This window comes from Eptatretus burgeri, chromosome 11 (genome assembly GCF_056783735.1).
Source record: "Eptatretus burgeri isolate ZD-2024b chromosome 11, Ebu_testis_v1, whole genome shotgun sequence".
NCBI lineage: Eukaryota > Metazoa > Chordata > Myxini > Myxiniformes > Myxinidae > Eptatretus > Eptatretus burgeri.
The window spans coordinates 74,958,919-74,973,387 of NC_140971.1; the positions used below are offsets into that span (position 1 = coordinate 74,958,919).

At 46.1% G+C, this 14,469-nt stretch overlaps 1 protein-coding gene across 1 annotated transcript in view; it reads right to left on the minus strand.

Annotated features, from left to right (window-relative positions):
* LOC147017402 (membrane-bound glycerophospholipid O-acyltransferase 2-like) overlaps positions 1–14,469 on the minus strand; it is a 111,451-nt gene that overhangs the window by 12,875 nt on the left and 84,107 nt on the right. The window contains exon 8 of the mRNA XM_085847028.1: positions 9,542–9,734. Coding sequence (XP_085703154.1) covers positions 9,542–9,734 — 193 coding nt within the window. The remainder of the gene's footprint in view (positions 1–9,541; positions 9,735–14,469) is intronic.

Below are 14,469 nucleotides of genomic sequence, written 5' to 3' on the forward strand. Positions count from 1 at the left end.
TGGCATACGTTGTCAAATTTTCAGCATGTTGAAAATTTCTCGACGTACTCGAAGTATGACACACATTCCGCATATGCTGGCATAAGTTGTAGGCACGCTACGCGATCGTTGACACACGTCGACATATGTTACTCATAAGTCGAAACACGTTAAGGTAATGGTTAGCGTCAGTGTTCCAGAAAACCTGTTTTTTTTTTTTTTTCTTCCGTATGACGGTGATGTTGACACTTCGATTTCTAGTGCGGTTATGATTTAAATCGTTGAGCGGCAGCCTATTAATTATATTATATTATAACGGCACTAGAAATCGAAGTGTTAACATCACCGTCATACCGAAGGAAAAAAAAAAAAAAAAAAAAAAAACAGGGAGTCTGGAACACTGACGTTAGCCATTACCTTGACGCGTTTCGACTTATGAGTAACGTACAAGTAACGTGTGTCAACGTGTGTCAACGTGTGTCAACGATCGCGTCACGTGCCTACAACTTATGGCCAGCGTTATGCGGAACGTGTGAGTCATACGCTGGCATACGTCGAAAAATTTCAAGCATGGAAAATTTGTCTAACACCTCGGCGTACTACGACATATGCCAGCGTACAAAGACGTATGCCAGCATACTACGACGTATGCCAGCATGCTCTTAATGTATACAAACTTACCCATAACGTATTCGACATGTTCTAGCGTTTTAGCCAAATTTTACATACGTCAGGCATACGCTGGCTAAATCGTCAAGGTGTGACAGGGCCTTAAAATGCCTTGGTTTCCACAGCGTGAAGCAGAGACCGATGAGAAGTGGGAGCAACAGCCCAGAGGAGAGAGAAGTACTCCATCAGGCTGCGGATGAAAGCTTTGTATGTGGTCAGGAGCTCAGATGTGCCAAGAAAGGACTTTGCACGACAGAAGATGCCCAATCGGCGACTGCCTTTGGAGGCCAGGTTGGAGATGTGGCTCTCCCAGCAAATTATGGCAGATAGTGAGGCCCAAAAGTTTGAATGAGAGGACTTCTTCAAGAGGATGGTTAAGAAAGTACATGTGGGGGGGGGGGAGGGGGAGGTTTTTAGACGGTTCTTTCGGAGAGATACAGTGAGAGTGTGAGATTTGTTCGTATTGAAAGACATGTTCCACGTGTTGGACCAGCTTGTGATTTTATCCAGATCTGCAGAGTGTGAAGAAGCTGCTGCTTGCCGATCTCATGGATGACAGATGGTACGGCAGAGGGTGGAGTCATCAGCAAAGAGATAAAGAGGATTTTCCAGAGTCGGAGAGATCATTGATGAAAACCAGAAAAAGCACAGGGCCCAGAACGCTACCTTGAGGAACTCAAGCCTGGACAGGAAGAGGGGTGAGAAAATTCCATTAATTTAACAGCTTAACTGTGACAGGATAAGTCTGCGAGCCATGAGTGGAGATGGCCTTGGATACCATAGGAAGAGAGTTTGGTGAGCAGGGCAGGGTGCCAGACCGTATCGAAAGCACGTGATATGTCTAGGGATATGGCTCCGATTTCATGTCTGGCATTGTGGATATCCATCCATTGTTGGGAAAGCAGGAGCAGCAAGTCCAGGGTAGAGTGGCCTGGTCTGGATCCAAATTGATGATCGGAAATCAAGCCATTGGAGAAGAGGAAGGATTTAATGTCGGAATCGATGATGGATTCCATAACCTTGCTGATTGGGAGAAGGCAGATTGGTCTGTAGTTACAAGGATCTGTTATTGCACCTTTTTTATGCAGAGCGGTAAATATAAAAAGTTTCCGCCCTCTCTCCACTATTCCTTTTCTTTTGTTGCATCCTGATCCGTTCAGCGTTCTAGGTCTTCCACGAGCCTTAACTCTGCATACAAAAAACTAATCTATCTATAATTCCAGCAGAGAGAGTGTGTGTGTGTGTGTGTGTGTGTGTGTGTGTGTGTGTGTGTGTGTGTGTGTGTGTGTGTGTGTGTATGTGTATGTGTGTATGTGTATGTGTGTATGTGTATGTGTGTATGTGTGTGTGTGTGTGTGTGTGTGTGTGTATGTGTGTGTGTGTGTGTGTGTGACCGCTGTTTCTCGACAACCACTGGTCCGATGTAATTGAAACTTGCCAGATATATTGCTGGGGACCTGGGGATGTGCCTTTTCAAGGTTTAATATTAATCAGACAAGTGCTTCCCAAGTTATGGCCATTTATTTACCAACCAATGACAAGACACGTTGCTGCATGGGCGTGGCCGATGGGGGAAGGGAACCTCAGCCGCGTTCCCCATTATGGGTTACAACGTACGGACTTCCGGAGAGTGATGACTTCGTGTATTCTAATAATTTGTGTATTCTTTCAATTGTCATCACGCCAGTTGGCTAGGTGTGGGTACCTCTCTCACCTGCCATGGGACATCAGCAAAAGCTTTCTGTGACTCATTGGGACTGACTCAATCGGTCAACTTCCCGACCCGGATCTCAACCAATGGTACTCCATCTCTTCTGGATCTGATTTTGACAAATTTCCCTGACAATATCTGCTGCTCTTCCTTCGCTCCAATTGGTTCTTCTGACCACGTCCTTGTTAAAGTGGACATCTCTCTGGCTGTCATCAGAGAACCACCTCACCGCCGTCGAGTCTGGCATTTCACTCAAGCCGACTGGCAGGGTCTCCGAGCAGCCATCAAACTTACAGACTGGTCTCCTATCACTACTTTCTCAAACATCAACTCATCCTGGGAATTCTTTCAAAGAAACTTGCTCTCCCTCATGCACAGATTTATCCCCTCTCGTGTTCAGTTGTCTTACCCTTCCTCCCGCCCTTGGTTTACTGAAGCTTGTGGTGAGGCAGTTGTCCTGAAACAACTTGCCTTTGCCTCATGGAAAGCAAACCCAACTGAGGGCAATCTCAGTTCTTTCCACAAAGCTCGGAACAAGTGTGTATCTACCCTCAGGAGAGCCAGAAAACAACATCTTTCTCATCTCAAGTCTGAACTCTCAAACCTCTCTCCCTCCTCAAAATCCTGGTGGCGTTTAATCAAATCTGTTTCTGGTGTATGTTCCCCCTCCATCCCCTCCCTTACCTCAAATGGCCGCACTGCTGATTCCACACGTGATAAAGCTGAATGTCTAAACTCGGTGTTTGCAGCTAAATCTTGTGTCCCAAACCCATCACTATCTCTACCCACTTTACCCAGTCGCACCCAACTGTCCCTGGACTCTGTATCCTTTTCTCCTGACAAGGTGGAGAGCTTGCTTTCAAACCTCGAGTCAGATTCTGCAACCGGTCCAGACGGCATCAGCCCACGTGTCCTCAAAGCCTGCTCTTCTGCTCTTGCTCACCCTCTCTCTGTTCTATTCACCCTCTCATTTTCCCAAGGTCATCTGCCATCTGCTTGGAAATCTGCTAACATCACTGCCCTGCATAAAAAAGGTGCAAAAACAGATCCCTGTAACTACAGACCAATCAGCCTTCTCCCAATCATCAGCAAGGTTATGGAATCCATCATTGCTTCAGACATGAAATCCTTCCTCTTCTCCAATGGCTTGATTTCCAATCATCAATTTGGTTTCAGACCAGGTCACTCTACCCTGGATATGCTGCTACTGCTCTCCCATCAATGGATGGAGGTCCTCAATGCCAGACAGGAAATCCGAGCCGTATCCCTGGACATATCACGTGCTTTTGACACAGTCTGGTACCTGCCCTACTCACCAAACTCTCTTCCCATGGTATTCAAGGCCATCTCCACTCATGGCTCGCAGACTTCCTCTCCTGTCGCAGTCAACGTGTGGCCCTAAACGGAGTTCTTTCATCCCCTCTTCCTGTGCAGGCTGGAGTTCCTCAAGGTAGCGTTCTGGGCCCTGTTCTTTTTCTGGTTTTCATCAATGATCTCTCGGACTCTCTGGAAAATCCTCTATTTCTCTTTGCCGACGACTCCACCCTCTGCCGTACCATCTGTCATCCCTCAGACCGGCAAGCAGCAGCTTCTTCGCTCACTGCAGATCTGGATAAAATCACAAACTGGTCCAACACGTGGAACATGTCTTTCAATCCACACAAATCTCACACTCTCACTATGTCTCTTCGAAAGGACCGTTTACAAAACCCCCCCATCCACTTTCTCAACAATCCTCTGGAAGAAGTCTTTTCTTTCAAGCTTCTGGGTCTCACTATCTGCCATGACCTTTCCTGGGAAAGTCACATTTCCAACCTTGCCTCAAAAGCCAGTCGCCGACTGGGAATCCTCCGTCGTGCAAAGTCCTTCCTCGGCCCTCTTGAGCTCCTGACTACTTACAAAGCTTTTGTCCGTAGCCTGATGGAGTACTGCTCTCCCCTCTGGGCTGGTGCTCCTGCCTCCCACCTTTCTCGACTTCACGCTGTCGAAACCAGGGCTTTTAAGATCATTGGCATCTCCCGCAATGAAGCTGAGTCTTTGGGCCTCTCACTCAATCACCGCAGGTTGGTCGGTGGTCTTTCTGTCTTCTACCGACTCCTCTCCAGCCTTGCCCCCCTGCTCTCTCTGCGATTTGTCCCAACCACATTTCCACAGGGCGCTCAAGGTCCGCCAACAACCCCCTTCTGGTAAAACTACCAAAATCACGAATCACTGCTCATCTTCACTCTTTCATTCCTCTTTTTTCCCGCCTTTGGAATAAACTTCATCACTCTATTCTTTCCCATTCTTCCCTCCAGGCTTTCAAAACAGCTGTTCACCACCACCTCTTATCTTCCCCCATCCAAATCCTCGATCTTTTCTACCCCCGATAATCCACCCAAGCCCACTTCCTTCAATTCTGCTTTCCTTCCTGAAAGTCCCTGTAATGTCCATCTTCTCCTCGCCATGTTCCCCGTCCCATCCCCATCCCTCTCCCTTCCACAGTTCACCTGTGTCTGTTCCCCAATGTTTTGTCCCTTCCACTCCCACCCCTCTTGTCTCATGCCTCCTTGCTGTGAGTTGTGTGTTAGCTCTCATACGAGCCTCGACCAAGGTATACAAAAAAAAAAAAAAAAAAAAATTTCTCGATTTCTTATGCGCATTTATAGATAAACACAATGCCTCAAGTTATGATCGTTTTCATTAGACAGTGCATAAATTTCGGTAACATCAGAGTGAGCTGGTATGCTCTGAAGCAGGAAGTAATTTTTTTCTCTCTCTTCTCTTCTCTTTGTGTTTTTCCTTGCGATGACATTGCGAAAAGGCAAAATACGTTGGCGCTAATTGAATATTTGGCCATTAAAACGAAATTGCGAATAATCGTGACTGTGATATACTTCCGGGCCATGCACGTACGGGCACGTGAGAGCAATGGAACGGCCTGTGTGGTTGTTGTTTCTTGGTCGCGGTTTGAATTTTTTTTTCTTTAACGGGCACGTACTAGTAATAATAATTTTTAAAACCGTTGACTGTTATTAGTACATTTGGTTTGGGTGAGAAGAAACCAACCTTGTCATTTAGCAATCTTTAATTCATTAAAGATTAAATCTTTAAATCTTCAAAAACTTGCGATCACAACTCAATGTAAACTATACATGAGCAGCTAATGTGGTGAAGTGTGGTTGTAGTTAATCCATCACATTTAGCAATCAAATCTAATTGATGACTCATTCATCATCAGGTGTTCCTCATCATTCACATCAGGTGTTCCTCTCTGCACATCCATAAAGCTAAAAGCCCACTTTTCATTCTGCAGAATACAGATCTTTCAGGATGCACTTCTGTCAGCTAAAAAACAAGTGCCTATAATTTCAATAGAATATCACCATAGAATTGCATTTCTGCATAAAGAAAGAAAAACGTTCAATGAAATATCTTGCATCACTTGATTTTCAAGATGTGGTATCCGAAGCATAATCAATACAAAGTACAAAGAAACATCACCCGTAATTGACAAACCCAGATCTAGAAAACCCAAAAAGCTGTCTAACAAAGATGAGAGATACTTGAAGATAATATCCTATTAGAAATAATACAAAGACAAGCATTGAATTGACAATATAACTAGCAGAAGGCTAAGGTGTCGTCGTCTATCCATCAACAGTGCAAAGGCCAATTGAAATCAGGACTTAAAAGATGTGTTAAAGTAAGAAAACCTCCGTTAAGAAAGGGGAACAAGACTAAAAGGGTAAAATATACACAAGAACACAGAAATTGGACTACAGAGCAATGGTCAAAAGTGCTTTGGACAGACGAGTCAAAGTTTCAGTTACCATGGAAACCTGTACTAACCTGTTTCATGGTCCGGTTGTCAGCGACTAAATCATCTCCCCCACCAGGTTTCCTGGTGAGGAGGGTGTTTGGATATGGACACCCAGCAGGATAAAAAACAAAACCTGTCAAAGGGCGGAGGAGCTCCTTGTGAGCCAACGGCCATCCATATCTAGTGCCTAACTGTGTCTGTGGATGTCCTCCTGCAGTTGGGTTACTTTTCTTTCTTTTTTAAGAGGTTGGAGGCAGGATTTGCATTCCGGCCACTGTACAACCCTTCACTGCGCAAAATGCAAGAAAAATAAAAGAAAATTGAAAACCCACTCTATGGGGAGAACCTCCGGTGTAGCTGCCCTCCACAGGGCAGCTCAACGGATGACGGGATTTGGGCAAAGCCCCACCCTTTGATGACAAGAGGAAAACCAGAGAGTAACCTTCCCGGGTCAGATTGCGACAGTGTGTGTTGGGGTGGTGCCGAGGTGTCGTCCACCCTGGTGGGTGCCTGGAATGTCCTATCCCTAAGAGAGGATGATCACCTGTCTCTGTTATCATCTGAGCTCGTGTTTGAACATCGGTATTGCAGCACTCTCTGAGGTTCAGAGACCGGATAGTGGCGAGATCATGGCGGGTGGTTACACCTACTATCGGTCTGGTCACTCTGATGGTTTCCATGCTCAAGGAGTTGCTGTAGCTGTGTCCAATAAGCTGACACCAATGATAATTGAGGTAACACCGGTCAATGAGTGTATTATGAGACCGGGGATTCATCACTCCTTGGGTGTCGTTTCCCTGGTCTCTGAATATGCTCCGACAGAGGCGAGTGATCTCACCGCGAAGGCCGCATTCTATGCCACACTCGAGTCTGTGGTTGATCATTGTCCCAGGTGGGATACTCTTCTCATCATAGGGGATTTCAATGCATCAACTGGAACTGATAGGGATGGTTATGAGATGTGTGTTGGTCCTCATGGGTCTGGAACTGTGAACCAGAATAGCACCAAGTTCCTTAACTTTGCAAGGACTCATGGACTTAGGGTGGCTGGTTCATGGTTTCAGTGCCAACAGGCTCATCGCTGGACTTGGTATTCCAACGCTGGTGGTGTAGCAAAGGAGATTGACCATGTGCTTGTTGATGGTCACTAGAGGATGATCCAGAACTGCAGGGTCTACCAGAGTGTTCGGTTCCTCAATACCAACCACAGGCTTGTGGTAGCAACTCTGAAGATGCAGATTAAATCTGGGAGAATGGCACCATCCCCTACCTCGGCTGGATGTTGTCAAGCTCCAGGATGAGAGAGTAGCTGAGGAGTTTGCAAACGGGCTGAGTGGGGATTTGTAGGGTCTGAATGCTTTGGGAAATCCTAAAGAGTTGTGGAGTGCCTTCAAGACCACAATCCTTGATGTGTGCCGGTGAAGGTCTTGGAACTCACCGTAGGGAAAATAAGAATTTCGTCTCTCAAGGGACACTGGATACGATTGACCAGTCACAGGGTCAGGCTCAATGGCAGAGGTGAGCTGTTCACGGAGTTGAGGCAGAAAACTGTACGTGCTCTGAGGGTGGACAAGGAGGCCTATGTGTGAGGAATCTGGGAGGGGGTGGAGCATTACCTGTGGTCAAGTGATTCTTGTCCTTGCAGGGGAATTCGCGCATTGCGTTCGTCCAAGCCCGTCCCTTGGTATACTGCCATTGGGGCAGAGACTGGTGGGCTCTTGACAGAGGAGTCTGAAGTGAAGGCCCGCTGGGCTGGTTACCTTGAGCAGCTGTACCAGGCTGATCCATGAGCTGTTGAGTTGGATGTCAGGGTTGTTACTATCCCCATTGCTGACCCTCCCATCAACTGTGATCCACCTTTGTTTGTGGAAACACAGACTGCAGTGAACGGGTTGAAATAGGGTTAAGCTACTGGGATCTGTGGCATCCATGCTGAACTTCTCAAGGCTGGTGGAAATGCTATGCTGATGTTGTTGCATGGAGTTCTGTGCTCTGCCTGGAAGATGGGCATCATCCCACCTGACTGGAAGAGGGGCCTTGTTGTCCCTCTCTGGAAAGAGAAGGGTGATTGCCATACTTCAACAACTACTGAATGGTGACGCTGCTCTCAGTGCCGGGCAAGCTCTTTGCTCGGATAATTCTTGAGAAGGTTCGCTACCATCTGCTTGAGCACCAGTGCCCAGAACAGTCAAGCTTCACACCAGAGGTCAACGATCGACCGTATCCTTGCCCTTCAGGTCTTCACCAAATGTAGATGAGAGTTTCGGCAGGGGCTGATTACAGCCTTTGTTGATCTCTGCAAAGCTTTCGATTCAGTGAATTGGATGCCATCTGGAATATTCTTGGTCTTTGTGGGGTGCCACAAAAATGATCGATCTGATGTCTAAACTATACTCTGGTACTGAGTGCTGTGAGATGTGGTGGTACCATCTTTGACTTATTTCCAGTTATTACTGGAGTTCGTCAGGGGTGTGCTTGTCTTTGTATTACCACACAATATCTCGCACTCAAGACTTCAATTGCCATTCGTTCTTGCACTCTCCGCCATCTTATAGTGGGATCATTGCTCTCCTTTTCGTGGGAATAAAAATGTGAAACTTTTTACGTCCACTGACTAATTGATGCTGGCAGAAAGGACAATGGGACGCCAAAGTTAACCAGCACACACAGAATGATGAATCCTCCTGCCTGTAAAACACCAGGATGACTGTTTATGATTAAAAAATTAAATCATAATAAAAATTAAAAACAAGAAAGCCAAATTGAATTCTATTCTCTTAAGGTGACTGCTCAATACAAAGAGTGTATACAAGATTTGCTGCAAATGGAAAGCTTTTAAAAGGAAATATAAATTATTGCCTCCAAAAAGGGCATGTGTACAATGTCATGAATTATTCAGGCTATAATATTGAAGTGTTTAAAATAACTGACGAGCACTCAATTCCCCACTCTCCCTCCCACCCCACTCCACACCTCCCTCTCCCCCCCACCCCCTCCCTCAATGTCTAAAGCTCATTCGAGGAGCTTGTACCTCTCATGTACTGTATGCAGGACAAAAAGTAATTATAAAAGATGATCAAATGCTTTTACCTGAATTACATAAAGATAAGGACACAAAGGACAAATCAATATTGTACATGCTCCATAAGCTAAGATGGGAACAGCAAATAGGCCAACTCTGCTGCATCCACATTACAAGCTCCCTGGAGATCAGCAATGACAACCTACCAAGTCAGAATGCTCCATAAACATACAGTAAGTAGTTTCATTTGAACCCTTACTGGATATCCGACAAATCTAGCATGTGTAGCAGGAAGGAACCCAGATTAGTCCAAAAAAAGGTCCCAAGCTAATGTGTTTAAAACCAGAGCTGGACTTACCCAGTGACCATGCAAAGTAGTACTTGGGACGAGCAGCCTGTACGGATACGACGAGGTAGCAGAGACGTGCATGGAATGACCCCGTCCGTACGAAGCGTTCATCTACATTGTAGAGCACGGGGAAGGCACGGCCCAGCGTCAGGTGCAGCCCGAGTGAGGCCACAGCCACGGCCAGTTTCAGAAAAGCTGCCCCCTACACTCCGACACATAAACGTCTTTCAACAGGTGGCTAAATGACAATCGGGGTGACAGCTACTTATGCTTCCTTATTTTAGTAGTGGATTCAAGTGATATTACCACCTAAGCTTGCAACATCAAAAATGGGGCTTTGCATGGAAAGTGCCTTTTTTTTCCATGCTGCCATACATTTTATCAACTTTTTAACCAGACTTGGTGGCATAATTGTTAGAGTATCCACTCTGAGTCTGGGAGGTTGGCGGTCCAAACCAGGCCCGAGTTACACCAAATACATTTTTTAAAAATAGGTACGTGCTGCTTCCTCGCTTGATGTTCAGCATTCAAAAAGGATAGAGCATTGTCGATCATATGTTGACAACCATTGTGTAGGATTGATGGGCCTAGTGGCCTCCTCCTACTTAAGGTTCCTTGTCAGGGAACATATATTATCAACTGTAAAACTGTGGAGTGTTCTTACAATTGCCTTATTTTAATACCTAAAGTTCAGTCAAACTTTCGGTATATTAAGGCCTCATATATTAAGGCTTTAGGTATTTAACCCCCATAGAGCCTCATTTATTATCAGGTATGGACTTTGTGTGTGCAAAACCATTGGTTATGCAGAATTATGGCTCAAAATATGACTGTACTGATGAACAGTCATGTTAGCATCAATTTTATGGAGATCGCCAATACTGTTGCTCGATATGCAGATCCAAGTGAATCCTGATCCTTTACCAGAGGTGTTGCAAAATAACTGTGATATTGTCTCCTCTATGCAATCAATCAAACTAACCATCGTTAACGATTTTACTTCCCTCACTACTGTGAGGATGGTGTTCTAATGCTTGCTTCAAGGCAAACGATGATCTCGTGCAGGTAAGACTTGAAATTCCACATCGATGGAAGTCAATATATTTGTATAGAAGGACAAAAACTTCAGGCTCCTCACCTGTTCTGTTTTTTTTCTTTTCAGCATCTTTAATTGAAGCCAACAAATGATCTCTGCAACACAATCTAAGCTAGGTTTTATTCTGAAGGTTATTCATGAGGACATGGTGCAAAACATGGGTAGGGATGCTCCATCAAGCACCACAGAAAAAAAAATGACCGAATGCGGTGGAGACAACATCGATGATGAACTCTGTGCTGGTTATCTCTGCCCGAAAATGTTGCTGCCATCCATGAACAGATGATGGAGGATCGCAGGTTAACTATCGAATTTATTATACACACAATATGCTAGTGTATGATGTTGAAGAGTTCACAACATTCTGACCAATACATTTGGAATGAGGAAGATTTCAGAGATATGGTTCCAAAAATTTTTCAGGTTTGATCAGATACGTACGTGCACGAGTCAACATTCCTTAGCAGCTTCCTGCAGCATTATGAAGTCAATTCAGATAACTTTCTCTCAACATTTGCTCTTCAGGATGAGACTTTGGTTCATCACTTCTACTTTGTGTCCAAACAGCAACTGAAACAGTCACAGCACTACTCTTCTTCGCCAAAGAAGTTCAACCTTGTTCCCGTCATGGACGTGGGACGTGAAAGGGATGTTGCTGATGGATTACCTTTCAGATGGATATTATAAATGATGGCAAACAAAAACAGCATGGAATGTTCTACCATCACAATGTGATAGCTCACACCTCACAAATTGCACTTGAAGCAATTGTTGACTGTGGTTTTGAACTGAACTACCTTTCACCATATTCATCTAATCTAGCACCCTCTAACCTCCACCTTTTCACATATCTGAAAAAACAAAAATCTCTGTAGAATCATCTTTAGGATCGATTATGATGCAATAAAGGCCATTGGGGATTTTTGGGGGCACCAGGATTCATCCTTCTACAGAGGGGATTCAAAATGACTGGAACACCGCTGGTCCAAGTGCATATCAGCATTGGAAGGGATAATATTGCAAAATATTAGTAATGTGGGATCCTGCAATAACTTCTTCATGGTGAGGCTCAGAAGAACATCTCCTATTTGCTATTTCTAAAGCTCATGTTATGAAAATTGCAATCCCTGGAGTTTCGGACGAACACAGAAGGCGACACAGACACAAACACACATAATTGTACAGTATTAGCTCTTCCTAAAATATAACACAATTTAAAGGATTGCTGTAAATGATGTTAATTTCACAACATCCCATATTCAACTTTATTTAAATTGTAAATCTCAAAACATACCTAAATTAAGAACCTTAACCTGTAAGCAAATGACTGGTTTCCCCGACTGCATGGATCATCAGCTGGGCACCGTTCTTCCTCGAGGTTTTGATCCTTTCAGTCCAGAACCTCTCCAAACAGCGGATCCACAATCTTGGTCATAGATCCACATCAGTAGATTACCTACATCAATAGATTCACAACCTCAGTTGCTTCCAGGCAGTCAACCCATTAATGAAACTTCACGATTCAAACTTTACTTGCTTGAGGATTAATAAATTACCAGATAGTTACTACAACTCTCATCACACATTAAATTATATGATAATACATTAAATCATGCACATCTTACCTTAAGTATAACATGTCCACCAACCAGCATGACCACCCCACTTACCACTGAATCAAACACTTATTTAAACAGTTATTTGTGATGGTCGTTCTTGTGGTGTAGCCTGCGGGCCTGCGGGGCAGGGTATGATGGTGGGGGAGTGGTCGGCGTGATCATGTGTGTGTGTGAGGGATATAAGGAGTGCGCGCCGCCTGAGGCGTTGTAGTGGGTGCCGTAGTCGCCGCGGCTCGTGAGTGCATTGAGTACGTAATAAAGGAGAGCTGCGGGCAAAGTACGCCCGCGCTCCCGCTGGTGCAACAAAGCCGGGCTCAACTGTTCCTCCGCTCGTGTCTGCCTTCTAAGCACCCCTACCACGACACCACAGTTCTACATGTTACACCATCTCTCAACAACCACTGAAAATGGTTTTGTGTATATATATATATATATATATATATATATATATATATATATATATATATATATATATATATATATATATATATATATATATTGTTACGGATTCGCGCCCGCCGGCGTGCTGACGGCCACGTAACTCGAATCGCGGCACGTCGCCCACCGGACGGACAATCCAGTCGTGACCCTCTCGGACTAACGCCGGGAACCAGTCACGGGTGGACCTTTCGGTCTCACCGCGATCGAGCCAATCAGCCCCCGCATGGGATAGGGTTGCTCGCCAAATTCGACCTACCTAAGTACCCACACGGAGGGTAGACCGGGCGATCGCACCTCGCCGCAGGTCGACTTCGGACACGGGCCACTTAAGCGACCCGTTCCGTACTATCGGGATAACCGAGCGGTGTTATCGTCGGCCTCGACGGTTCGATTAATTATCGGGCGTCTTTGCCCACGACCAACCCTTTACGTGAAGCAAGATGAGGATTCAATGAAAGAAATGACGAAGCGAAGCGGGAAACAGTTCAACACAAAGCACATTTATTCGCGATGAATGGAAAGCACACATATTCAATTCCACCAAAAGCACATAGAAGGAAAAGACAAAAAGCAAATGCGACAATGCAGATCTAATACCGATTACGCGAGCACACGGCAACACTTATACAATTTTACTTCACAGACGGCGCCGACAACACATATCCAAAACCAAGAAAAAGAACAGAGAACCCTCAAGGATGAGGCGGGCCTGAGGCCGAGACCGGGTCGGGCCTACCCGTCTGGTGATGAGACGCGGAGCGGCGATGGTGCCTCAACTCCGCGGGCCTCGCGGACAGTGTCTGGTAGGGGGTGGGAAAGGGGCCCCCTTGGTCGCACTATCTCAGCGCGGGGGGAAACAGGAGGGGGTTGCTGATGCTCGGGGTATAGAGGATTCCTACTCTGCCTCGAGTCCCGCGACGAGCGTCTCCACCTCGGCCAGGTCGCGCCGTCGGCCTCCCTGGTGTGCAGCTCCCTGCACGACGCGAGCACCCCCTCGTCTGCCCTCGCCGCCTCTCCACAGCTCCGTCCCCTCCGCTCCGACTCCAACGCACACGACGACGACCAACTCCTTCTTGCTTCTTCTTCCCAACTCCACCGCCCGCGAAGTCTTAACTCTCTTGACTTGACGAACGCGGTCGCTTATATAAGCCCCGTGGCTTCGCTCTCTCATCTTTGACCCCCTGCCTTCGACCTTTCCCCTCGCTCCCCATTGGCCCGAGAAAAAGTGGGCGTGAATGCTTTTTGATCCATAAATTTGCATATAGCGATCGCCCTCCAATGCCCTGGAGGCGGGGCCAAATCGCCCCTCGCTCACCGATTGGACGGAACAAAAGTGGGCGTGTCGTTTTTGATCCGTTTTTGAAGTGGAAAATCCGTGGTTTTGTACACGCTGTTCGGCGCGCGCCCTGCACGAGTCCAACACCGGTACCCACAAGCGGCGCAAGAACGGTGGCGATGCGACGGTTGCGAGGTGTGACGTGAAGCGGCGCCGCGGTGGGTGGTTGATGTTGTGGTTGGTGGTGGTAACAATGGCGGTTGGTCCAAAATAAAGATAGTAAAAGAAAAACGGCTATCCTGAAGAGTCGCAGCACGCATGAATAACATTTATTCCCACTAGACAACGGGTTTGGGCCTAACTACACATATACTTGCCGAGATATCTCACCTAAGGGACCTGAATGGTGGTTTGCGAATTTGGTAACCACAACACTATATATATAGCATGAGTGTGTGTGGCATGTGAAAGGGTGCAGTATCGGGGTGAAGAAGACTCTGTCAAT